This window comes from Quercus lobata, chromosome 1, assembly GCF_001633185.2.
Source record: "Quercus lobata isolate SW786 chromosome 1, ValleyOak3.0 Primary Assembly, whole genome shotgun sequence".
Lineage (NCBI taxonomy): Eukaryota > Viridiplantae > Streptophyta > Magnoliopsida > Fagales > Fagaceae > Quercus > Quercus lobata.
In genome coordinates, this window is record NC_044904.1 from 28,995,750 (window position 1) to 29,008,629 (window position 12,880).

The window sequence follows — 12,880 nt, forward strand, 5'->3', positions numbered from 1 at the left end:
GTTGTTTGAGTTTGTGTTTGACATATTACCGTAGAGAGTGAAACACTCTAGGCCCACCTGATAGTAAACTCTCACTTTTCTCTCCCACGCGTTAGTTTTTTTTTTATTATAAAAAAACTTGAATATACCATGTTATTGAAAAAAAAAACACATGCATGAAATTTTACAATTTCTTTTTACGAGTTTTCATATTTTGAAATTGTCACATGATAGTTTATTATCAATTGTCAATGTAGATGTAACCATTTTATTTTGTTAAGTTTGTATAACATTTTTATTTTTGTGTAGTTGTCACTATTTATTAGTTATTTCATAAATTATTGACCTTATATTAATTATTGACTCACATAACCACACTCATCCATACGTAAATAATACATTTAACAATCACTAACTTTACTATTTTTTTTTCTTGAATCACTAGTTTTATAACAAAAAGTTATTATAACATCATAATAATATACACATGTAACAAATCCTCTGTATTTCTTGGTTATTAAATTATATAAAGTTATAGTATATTTATACTATACATGTACACCTTCACACAATTAACATTATATCAAAAAAATAAAAAAATAATGCATAAAATTAGTATCAAACACACACACACTCTCACATATATATTATATAAATTTTTAATAAAGAGAGAGATTCAGAACTCACAAACACTCACATTTTACTTTTAGAGTCAAAGATATATAGAAAGTCAGATAGAGAATAGAGATGAGATGAGATTCATGAGAGAAAGGGAGAGTGATTTGTGTTGTTAATTAGTTTTGGGATGAACTAATCTATATTGTTTGATTTTTGTGTTAAATTGATTTGTGTTGAGGGTCATTTTTGAGAATCCAAGTAGAAAGAAGAAAGCCCAACGACAAGGGCAGTAAAGAATTGGCAAACAGATGGCAAAACTATTAGGCCCAAGCGGCAGGAATAATGGATCACATGCCCATGAAATAAACAGATGGGTCTTAAAGAGGCAAGTGGGCTTAAAGAAGCCCGGAAAGAGAGAAATAACATACCCATGGACTGTATATGATGTAGAAAAGTAAGAAAGGGACACCGCAGGTCCAAAGTAATGCAAACAAATAAAGTAAGGGGTTAATGGCAGGCCCATGAACCCCAACGATGAAAATAAGGTAATTGGGTTAGGGAAACCCAATGAAGTTAGTAAAAGTTCATGAGAATGCGGAGTTAGTAAAAAGGCTAAGGAAGCCCAAAAAAAGTAAGTGGGCCAAGGATGCCCAAGAGGAAGACAAAAGGGACACAGGAGCCCATAAGTAGGAAAACCAATGGCCATATCAAGCCACTGGGGAAAGAGTAAAACGGATGGCCTAAAGAAGCTCAGCAGGATTGAGTCATTACAGCAGGAGTGACAGAGTAATATGGTAGGAAATGAGGGTAATCAAGAAACGGGTCAAAAGAAATGTAAAACCCAGTATCAAATAAAGCCCAGCTCCTTAGGGGAGTGGGAAATTGAAAAGCAGCTCACATAAAATGTCAAAAGGAACGAATGGCAAACTATGCAGGTAAGCCTCCAGACCACGGCAGGCGAACGACTAGTAGGCAGATTTTGGACACACATGGAAGAGAGGCACGTGTAAGGCCCCAGCACCACCAGCCTGTACCCAGTCAATACAGGGTATGGTGAGGTTGTGGGTTAGAGGTAAGATGGCATGGTTTGGTGGTGGGGATAGGAGAAAAATCTATTTTTGAGGTTCCGGCTCAGGCTCTTTTGGGAGAAGTGTCCTGCTGGGATGATATACTACCCAAATAAGTAAGCTGAGCTGGAATCACTAGGTGCATGCCATGAGGGATAGAGAAAGAACCCAAACCGTAGTAGGAAAGGGTGCCACAGCAGACAAACAAACAAAAATACCCCTCTTTGTCTAGTGATGTGGGGTGGCACACAGACGGACCAGTGGTGGTCGGCCAGTACACCCAGACCAGACAAAGAAGGTTAAGGGCTAAAACAGTAAAATCTGATCACGGCGGCACTATAAAAAGAGAACCTTGCCATGAACAAAAAATAGAGTAACAGTGAGAACCATAACTAAGAAATAGGAATTCAAAAAAGAGATGCCAGGAAATAGAAAAGAAATGAGTGTGAGAGAAAGAAAGAAAACAACCAAGAAAAAAAATAGAGGGAGAGTTAGAATAGTAGGCATGCACCGATAGATTGATTCTCTCTCTCCCTCACGAAATTTTGCTCTCTGTCAAAACCAAAAGAAGCCCTTGTGCATCACCCATTCAGGTCCGTTTCCCTCAAGGTAGTTAATCTCCATAGCAGGACTTTCCTGAGAGATTAATTGCGTTGAGAAGAAACGTTTTTTCCTCTCTGGTTTTGCTCCTACGGACCAGATTTAAACTAATTTCTTCATCTTCTGATTAACCCATACATATTACTATATGCTCCATTTTTGTTCTTCTTCTTCATTTTTATTTTATTTTTTATTTTATTTTTTTTGTAAAAGTGAATACTATTACTGTGATTGTGTTTGGGGATCATTTGTTCATTTCCTGCTAAGTAGCTAGATATATATATATATATATATATATATATATTTTGTTATTATATCTGTTTACCACAACTTATCTGAAACAGCTTTGCCTGCCGCAAGCACGTTTTTGGCAAACTAGGCATAGTTTGCGCACAAGCCGGATCAAATAGAGTTGCAGTTGGATCGGTCCCAACTCCCTTATCCAAAAAACTTGGGCCTAGTGCAGTAGGAAGCAACTCAACACTACTAGCACAACCCACCACTTTACAATTTATGATTAGGATGTGCAAGATTTAAGCCAAGTTGTGAAAAAATATTTTTAAGGGTAATTAAATTAATAAAAAAATATTTTATATATATAATTTTTTTTTCAAGTTAGGGGGTTCATTTGAACCCCCTGACTTACAAGTGCAGCCGCCCCTGGGTAGGCTTACTTATAGCCTAAAATAAGAGTTCTCAAAATACCACAACTAAATGAGAAATGCTATGTCCATAATTTTTTTACAACAAATTTTAAGTAGCAGGTTGTTATGGGTGAACAAAAAAATAATTTAAGTTGTAAATTCAAATTAGAACCAATAACAACTTAGTACTATTTATGATTAATTGTGAAAATATTATGGACATGGCACCCTTTCCAAATAAATTCACATATTTTTAAAATTTTGCTACAACTCTTTTACATGGCAAACTGTGATTAGCTGCTATCACTTTCGTATAAAGAAAAAACAATTTACAAATTTTTTTACAATGGTGAATAATTATGGGTAAGCAAAAAAGTTGATTTTTTTTTTTTTTTTTGCATTTAACTTTATTTTTTTAAATATTTTAGTTAGTTGTCTAGTTTGCAAAACTATTCAGTAAACTAACATCTCAAGTTTCTAAAACTCGAGTTCCAAGATAGAAATCAAGTTTTTAAGACTCGAGTTGCAAGTAGTGGCATCTGATGTAGAAAAAAATCTACTTGGAACTTGAGTTTTTAAGAATCGAGTTCCACCATGTTCTCTCCCAGCAGTCTGTTAATGTGGAACTCGAGTTTTTAAGACTCGAGTTCAACCATTTTCTTTCAGATCAGACTGTTTGTGAGTCTTCTTCTTCTTCCCCTGTTCTTTCTCATCTACTTCTGCACTTCTTCATTCCAGATCACTTCATTTGTTTTTCAGATCATCTGCTTTTTCGGATCTGCTTCTCCAGATTCTTCCTTTGCTTCTCCAGATCTCTGTTTTTCGGATCTGCTTCTCTAGATCTCTGTTTTTTGGTTCTGTTTCTCCAAATTCTTCCTTCGGTTCTGGCTTTTGATCTGGTTCTTTTTCATCGTCATCTGCAGATAGTTTTATAGAACTCGAGTTTGAGAAACTCAAGTTCCACGTGGATATATTGCTCCAGCTTAGCATTAGAACTCGAGTTTTTGAAACTTGAATTTGTCATCAAACTTGAGCTTCAAAGACTTAAGATGCTAGTTTTCAATTTTGTTTATATCGCATGCTAACTTATTATATTGACTCCCACAATTATGCTAGTTGGAAAATTACCTCCAAAAAAGTTAATTTTATAAAAAAGAAAAAAGAAAAAAGAGTTACGGTGTAAAATTTGCCGTATTAACATGTTGTGCACATGTTGTAAAAAGTGTCGTGACTTCTAGCAATTTCCATTAGATTTTTTTTCCGAGTTGCGCTGGTCTTCATGAATTGCGTTGTCTCAACCACAGAAGAGAAGAGTTAAAAGTTCTTAAACCCCGCGAGCTGCTGCGAAGTGCGAAGGTTTTCAAGTTTAGATAGTAGCGCAGCAAAGTCTCTGTGAATTCAAATTTCCAATTCCCAAGCCACTCACCAAGTCTGCAAAATTAGGGCTCAACTCTCTCTCTCTCTCTCTCTCAACTCCCAAGGTTTCCAGACTTTCAGTACAAGGACAAATTCTTCGGAAAAATCTTGAATCCGTTGCGCACACACACATTATAAATCTCGAAAGAAATACAAAGCAGAACGAGAAAGAAGAAGCAAGAAATGTCGGTGCAACAGTACCTGGAAAAGCACACGCTCTCTCGGAAAATCGAAGACGCCGTCAATGCCGCCGTTAGGGCCAAAAGCCCCGATCCCGTCATCTTCATCGTAATCCCCCCCCTCTCTCTCTCTCTCTCTGTTTCTTTCGCCTCTGTTTGGTTCCCGAGAAAATGCAGGAAAAAAACGAATGATATGAATTCTTTCTAGCTTAATTTTAGTTGAGATCTTCATTTCTGGTCAAAGTTTTATTGTGAACGATTCTGTTATGTAGTTTATGTGATTTTACATTGTGGTTTGTGAATCAACAGTCTCATCATATGAGGAAATCGGTTCCTTCGGTGATCACGAAGATTAAAGCGAGGCAGATCCTCGATAGCAGAGGAATTCCTACCGTTGAAGTCGATTTGTTCACCAACAAAGGCATGTTCCGAGCCTCTGTTCCAAGCGGCGATACTACTGGAATGTAAGCTTTTATTATTCTTTTCAATTATCTTGTTTGGTTGGTCACAAAATTTTGATTAATTTGATATGTACATTGAAAGAAAAAGAAATCCACTAGTTTAGCATCGATGAATTTCACAATTGCTTATCCTAGTATTGTTTTCGGATCATGATATACCAATACCACTTTGTGTGGACTTTGTCATTCAATGATACATATATTTTATGGACACTGTTCCTAGTTGTTCTCTTGATGGCCTCTATGGCTGTACTTACATTCAAACTTAGTGCGATGTAATTTTATTATTCGTATCAATATGGCTCAATCATGCCTTTAGAGGTTAACAATTCGAAATGCCTCCTTGACATTTTTAGAAAATGTCTGGCTTCAATAGCAATGGTTCAAAGCAAGTCTTTTTGAACTATTTGGAAACCCCAATGACTCAAATGGTATGAACATGTAAAATACAGGATTTCCAATCCTATCAGGAAAAGAAGGGAAATGGATACTCAATTTAGAGCGAGTAAACATAATTTTATTCTCAATCTCATAGATAAATATAGGATTCTATGGAAGGTGTATTCAATGAAAGTTGCATGTAAGGCTTGGAAGGGGATCGTTGGCTGTATTGCAAAATCTGTCTTTGTTAATTTGTTTGTGTCTGTTTATCTTCTCAGAAATGAATTTATCTCAAGAATGGTTTTTGTTTTGTTTTGTTTTTTTTTTTTTTTCTCTTTCATTATATATGACATTCTTATGCCTTTCAGAATTCTATCTTGTTTTATAGTGTTAGAATGCAAGAATTTATTTTTCACTCTATCAAAATCTGGATATATCAATCCCAGGTATGAGGCAGTTGATTTACGTGATGGGGACAAGGGAACATTTCTTGGAAATAGTGTGACTAGAGCTGTTAAAAACATCAATGAGAAGATATCTGAAGCATTGATTGGCATGGATCCAACGCTTCAGTCTCAGATTGATCATGCCATGATAGACCTGGACAAAACAGAAAAGAAGGTAGTGCTTTTATTTTTTCATGTGATTAAATGCAATTAGTTGTTCAGTCTGTATTTTTATACGTGATAGCTGACAAACGCTAGATTTCTAGACAAATGTTTAATATTTTAGAAGACCCAATTCCGAAGCTGGTAGTATACTTGTTTGACTTTGCCTATGAGCTCTAGCTCGTGTAGGAGCTCCTCCCCTTGTAAGAGTAGGTGGAGGGTAAGGTTGTAGGTTCAAGACCTACCAGGTGTATTTGTATCTTACCAAAAAAAAAAAAAAAATCTTATTTGACTTTGTCTAGTCCAATGTTTAAAGGTATACAAATATTCTTATGCGACGTTTAAATATAATTATGATAGACATCTTTACTATGACCAGTCCAAATTCTGCATAGAAGCATTAACTACAATTATGGTAGATATTTTTACTATGACCAGTCCAAATCACATCAGGTGATAACTGACCCACAGATTAATAATTTAATTCTTGGTTTATGCTGCATTTCCTTTTCTGAATATAGTTAATTCTGGATAATACTCTTTCCAGATCAAGCATGTGCATTTTTTCCCCTTTGATAAAAGAGAAACTATTTACCTTGTCTTGAAACATACTATGGTACCATACAGTCTAACTCACAAGAGATTTACGTATGTCACAGAGGACATCAGTGGTTAATGCACTTTTCTTGATGCAATGCAGAAGGAGAAAATTTTGCTTTAAAATAGATAACATTTTGGGTTCAGTTAATGTAAATATAGTAAGTTTATAATCCCAATCGAAGGGTTGTTTGTAGCTCTATTCTAAATTTTGTCAGCATAGTTATTGGAAGTGATTTACTTGTTCAGAGCGCTTAGGCCTTTAGTACCATACATCTTTTACTTTGCAACATTCACTTATGATTTTCATATTATTATAATTTGTGTCCTGGGAAAGATTTCCTTTTCATTAAATTGTGAGTTAAATTTGCTTTAATTTTCAAATATTGTGAGGCATTGTGTTTCTTAGTTAGAATTTATCTTTGCAGGGTGAACTTGGAGCAAATGCAATATTAGCTGTGTCAATTGCTGCATGCAAAGCTGGGGCTGCTGAAAAAGAGGTTTATTGATTTCAAATTTTTATAGTTTCGCATAATTACACAGCAATGTGTTTCTTTTCCTTAAAAATTCTGAGGAAAAAATAAATAATAGGTTCCCCTATACAAATACATTGCTGAAATTTCTGGCGAAACCAACCTGACTCTTCCTGTCCCTGCCTTCACCCTCATAAGTGGTGGAAAACATGCTGGGAATCATCTGGCCATTCAGGTATGCTCTTGTAAGGTTTAGTATCTAGTTTTGTGCATATTATACTGTTTGGAATGAGTTGTGATTAATGCTCAGAGAGAGAGAGAGAGAGAGAGAGAGAGAGAGAGAGGGGGAGGGAGAGGCTGCAACATTTTTGTGTGATATATACATCAAGATTTTTGAAAGATTTGTAACTTGAAATATCATCAGGAAATCATGATTCTTCCAATTGGAGCAAGCAAATTTGAGGAGGCACTGCAAATGGGCTCTGAAACCTATCATCACTTAAAGGTGATCCTGCTTAACTCAACTGTCTAAGCTTTTGGATTTATCTTCAATTTATAGTTTCCTTGTGATATTGATTTCTGAGTATTGCATCAAATTTATGTGCATTTTTGTGCAAAGATATAACTGGAAATATAATGTCAAATGTGATAGGAAACTTAGAAATGATTTCTTTCTTAGTGATTTCATTCTTTGTTAGCACAATAAATCATTTCAAGCTGACACTAAGTTAAATTTTAGGAACACTATTTGTCATTGCTCTCTATTATTGTCCATATGTTCTCTTTACCTACTTCATTTCTTTAATGGAGTGGTTTTCTATTAATACTATTTTTTCTTACCCATCCAAAAAAAGAAAAAATTATTTTCTTGTTATCTTGATTCGTGTCAATATCATTTCATTTTCACTCTTCGTTTGAGCCATGTCAGTGATGTCACTACCCACTTGTAGCAATTATAGGTTTCATTGCACATTAGTTGACTGGCAAAATTGTCTCTCCTAAATTGCCGTTAGTTGCTGCTAAATTAATTTTGCCTGAATATATACATTTCAATTTTATTTTTCTAATATTCAGTGAGTATCCAACATTCTAATGACAGATATGTTAATTTTAAAACTGCAATCCATACATGGTTAAGTGTTTTGCAGACAAAAAGTATTTGGCCAAAACGTCTTTGGATTTGGCTCGGGTCTTTCTTTCTCCAGTAGTTAGTTTGCGTGCATGGTCAGGCATTAATATTTACTATTTTTATGATGCTTAAGTTCTCTTGGTACAAACATAATAAGCATTCACTGTAATCTCTGAATAAATGTGAAGTTTTCCTTTTTCAACAGCACTTGTGAGATGACTGTGAAGAGTGAACCAATTTTTGGATATACATCAAATATCATTTGCACTATATACTCAAGTCAATAGTCAGCCATTTTATTCTTGCTCAGTTGTTAGAAGTATGTGGTTAAATGATTAAATTTACCATATCCTAATAGTTTAAGCTTTTGGGACAATCGATAATTTAACATGGTATCATAGCAGAAAGTTTTGAGTTCGATTCCTGTTTCCTCCTCTCTACCTCCCATTTAAAGTCCCACGTGTTGGGCTAAAAGGGAGTTTTGAGTCCACGCGTGAGGATGAGTGTTAGAAGTATGTGACTAAATGATTAAATTTACCATATCCCAATAGCTTAAGCATTTGGGATTATCGGTAATTTAACATTATATGCACATGATTTTTTTAAATTTTATAAGTGTATATGTTCATGATATTTTTACAAAAGATGTACAGGTAATTTGAAACTTTTAATAAGGAGATGACATTTGTCCACTCATTCATTGTTTGTAATTTCCGTATTAAAAAGACAGGCTGTTATTACAGAAAAATATGGTGCACATGAATGTAATGTTGGTGAAGATGGTGGTTTTGCTCCAAATATCTCAAGGCAAGTACTACCTGTATAATTCATAAAACTGTAAATTATTTTTAAAGAAGCATGCAGTGTCTTTATATGATATGTTATTATCTGTTGGCAGCTTGAAAGAAGGCCTGGACCTTTTAAAAGAGGCTATCAGCAGAACAGGGTATAATGACAGAATAAAAATCGCAATTGATGTTGCTGCTTCTGACTTTTGCATAGGTGATTAATTCTTCCAGGGAAAAAAAAAAATCCTGTAATAGTAGCATATGAAACTAATTATTTATTTATTTATTTTTTTACTTATCAAAAAAAAGAAAAGAAAAATTATTAGTTGTAATTGACCATCATGTTTGATCCATTGTGCAGTCACACTTAAAGTTATATTGTTGAATGTACATTGAAAAGACGTACTATTTTGTTAATGGATTTCTCTGCAGAATAAAAGCTTGCTTTTACCCTGCTGACATTGCCTACCTATTATTTCTGTATTCATCTATTGGGTCCATTGCCCAGTATGCACTTTTCTGCATGAATGTTGCTTGCCTATTATCAAATAAAGATTAGCTTTCTCTTTTCTTCCTAATTAGGCACAAAGTATGATTTGGAAATAAAAGTTCCAAACAAATCTGAGCAAAATTTCAAGTCGGCAGAGGATATGATTGAGATGTACAAAGAACTATGTTCTGGTATGTCATCTTATTTTAACATGTTTCTGATTGCTTTTGCTGCCTTACTTCCGCAACCATGACTTAATGTTGTTTTCTCTTCCTTGTGTTCTTAGAGTACCCGATTGTTTCAATTGAAGATCCATTTGATAAGGAGGACTGGGAACACGTCAAGCATTTTTCCAGTCTTGGAATTTGTCAGGTATGTTCTGCATTTCATTATTTTTATATAAAGTCATTTGGAATTTCTACCTATCAAAAAAAAAAAAAAAAGAATAAAGAAAAAAAGGAATTTCTGTCGAAATTAACTTGTTTTACAGAAGGCATAAATACTGTGGTGTTAGGTCCCACATTTTCGAAGGTGATATAGATACTTACAACAATAAAATTAGATTTGGTTACTGATTTTTTTTTTTTTTAATAAAATCTGGATGCTAGCAAATGTTTTCTTGACCATCCTTGTGGCATAAAAATTGTAAATGCCAATTGTTGTAGGCTATAAAATATTTCCTTATTCCCAATGAGCTTTAGCTCAAGTTTCACCTCCTCCCCTTGCAAGTGCTTGGTAGAGGGTGAGGTCGTGGGTTCAAGATCCACTGGATGTGTGTGTGATTTGATTAAGTTGCCAAGGGTTACCTTATGGTCATAGCTGTGGATCTGCATGGGTTCTTGCATGCATAACTTGATTAAGTTCTTCAGTTGGTCTGCTGGATGCCTCTGGTTTTTTTTGTTTTTATTTATTTATTTTTCCCTTTTCCCTTAATATTTTGTCCAGATTGTTTTAGGAGTGGTTGATTTTGCAGGTAGTAGGGGATGACCTATTAATGTCAAATCGTAAACGTATCCAGAGAGCAATTGAAGAGTCAACTTGCAATGCTCTTCTCCTCAAGGTATTTAGCCATCTTAGATATTAAAAAAAATTAGGATCTAGTTCTTCTAAATGCTTATTCTCTCTCTCTCTCTCTCTCGCTCTCGCTCTCTCTCTCTCCTGAATAAATTGGCACCACCCTGATTTTAAGAATTGGGAAGATACTTTTTGTGCATTGGCTATCTTTTGTTTTCGGATTTGTTCTGCTAAAGACAATTTGTATTAGTGATTTTTTTATGGCCTGAATCACAAAGTGTGCTTTAGAAGTCTAATAGTTTTATTGTTCGAATTTAGGTAAATCAGATCGGGACAGTGACAGAGGCCATTGAAGTGGTGAGACAGGCAAAGGAAGCTAATATGGGAGTGGTGACATCTCATAGATGTGGGGAAACTGAAGATTCTTTCATTTCTGATTTATCTGTTGGGCTCGGCACTGGTCAGATCAAAGCAGGTGCTCCTTGCAGAGGAGAGCGTCTTGCAAAGTACAATCAGGTACACTTTCTATCCAGTTTCTACTCATTTTGTTCATTTCTCTTCCATATTGTTTTTTTCAGATACATAACAGCTGAAATTAGATAATAGAAAGATATTCCACAGAAAAAATAAAAAGAAAGAAAGGAAGAAATTCAAAAGATGTTTAATTTCACTAAATGCTTCATTTATATTGATTTCACAGAGTTCTTTGTCAAACATGTCAAATATGCGAAGGTTTTTTTTTTTTTTGGGTAATAAACCTTTCACATGCTCTATTCTTCTAAATTTTTAAATCCCATTATCGGTTATGTAGTTTTTCATGCTCTTATGTTAAGAAAAACTGCTCGTCTTGATATCCAGATCTATTGTATTGGCTGCGAGTTAGTCTGAGAGATTAAGACAAATGTTAAAATACCTTCAATAATGTTCTGAAGCTCTCTACAATTACTGACCCAAATGCCTGATGAGGAAGTGTGAACTTTTGTAATGAGTTAGCACAAAGACCAAAGTCAAATATGACCCAGCAGTGGTTTAGTAAATGGGACCTTACTATCTTTGTGTTTATGGTTTTTTATAACAAATTTTAGCTCATTTGGTCATTTTGCTTGGTTAAAATGAAAGCCAAATAAGATTATGAACTTACAGCCTAGTTTCTTGCAGTTGCTTCGAATTGAGGAAGAGCTTGGGGATCAAGCAGTTTATGCTGGTCAAGATTGGAAAGTGTCATCATGATCAGTCCTTACCCTTAAATCTATTTCATTTTTCAATGTTTGTGTATGTTTGGTGTTTATTCTGTTGACAAGTCCCATATAGTTAAACAGCTTGGTATCATGTTGCAATGATTTCTGCTTTTCTTTTCTTTTATATTTTTCCGCTTGTGATTGTGACCGGAGAGAGAACATTCAAAGAATGTGTAGTTTTTGAGTTAGCGAAAATCCTGAGAGATCTTTCAGCAAAAAAAAAAAAAAAAAAAAAAATTCCGAGAGATCTTATCAAGCCTATGAAATTGGCAAAAGCGCAAAAGCTTTTTCCAGTGGAAAATGACCCCAATTTTTCTTTTTCTTTTATTAAATGGCTCCTATTGATGTGTAGCCAGGGTACCATGACTCTTGAATGCTGTAATGAGCGTCTGGCCCTACTGCAAACTTCCTCTTAAATACACCATGATTGCCATATACCATATATAAAGTAATTAAAGAGGCTTTCCATGCATTTTCAGAGCTCTACAATTCCGGTGATAAGGCTGGAATCATCAATTCAAACAAAACCCAGTATCCCTTGTGTTTATTTTTAACCACAAATGCAAGCCTGGCTGGCCCCTGCCCAGTAACCATCTCTACACTCAGTTGTACTTTTGTCATCATTGTTCAGAATTTCGATTCGTTAACCAAGTTGCTTTGTATAGAAAACGAATTGACGATGAGCTTTAATTGGAGAAATTAAAAAGAAACGGAATCCAAGGCTTAAGTGCATAAAGAAACAATTTATTATATTTTTTGTTGGGTTAAAGTAGAGAGAGACAGAGACATCGTTATTAATATTTTTGCGCTAAAGATGTTATTAACATATGTAGACTAATGTAGTCCACCAGAAGTGGCGTAGACCATTTCCGTGATGTTTTCTCATATGCCAATTGGTTCGTTTATGTGTTGTATTGCTGTCGGTAAACATTTCCGTGGTGTTTTCTCATTTGCCTATTGGTTCGTTTATGCGTCGTATTGTTGTCGGTAAGAACGGCGAATTTTATACACATTTTCACAATTATTTTATATGATGGATTGTAATTAGTTATTTGTCAATTTCACATTAATCTATCTATTTTTTTTTTTCGCCACTTGCAATCAGCATTAGAAAATTGTAAAAATTTGCTGTGAAATTGGTTGGGTACTCAGATATTAAATCAGATGTAGCAACCCCGGATGACGACAAAGAAGTACA

At 34.8% G+C, this 12,880-nt stretch overlaps 1 protein-coding gene across 1 annotated transcript; it reads left to right on the top strand.

The window, feature by feature from the left end:
* The first annotated feature begins 4,156 nt into the window (after positions 1–4,156).
* On the top strand, positions 4,157–11,919 carry LOC115985914 (cytosolic enolase 3). Its single transcript, XM_031108806.1, has 13 exons — positions 4,157–4,612; positions 4,813–4,967; positions 5,792–5,966; positions 6,979–7,050; positions 7,142–7,258; positions 7,448–7,528; positions 8,883–8,959; positions 9,051–9,154; positions 9,523–9,621; positions 9,717–9,802; positions 10,404–10,490; positions 10,763–10,960; positions 11,603–11,919. The coding sequence occupies exons 1-13, from the start codon at positions 4,508–4,510 to the stop codon at positions 11,672–11,674; spliced, it is 1,428 nt and encodes a 475-aa protein (XP_030964666.1). The 5' UTR covers positions 4,157–4,507; the 3' UTR covers positions 11,675–11,919.
* The last annotated feature ends 961 nt before the right edge of the window (positions 11,920–12,880 follow it).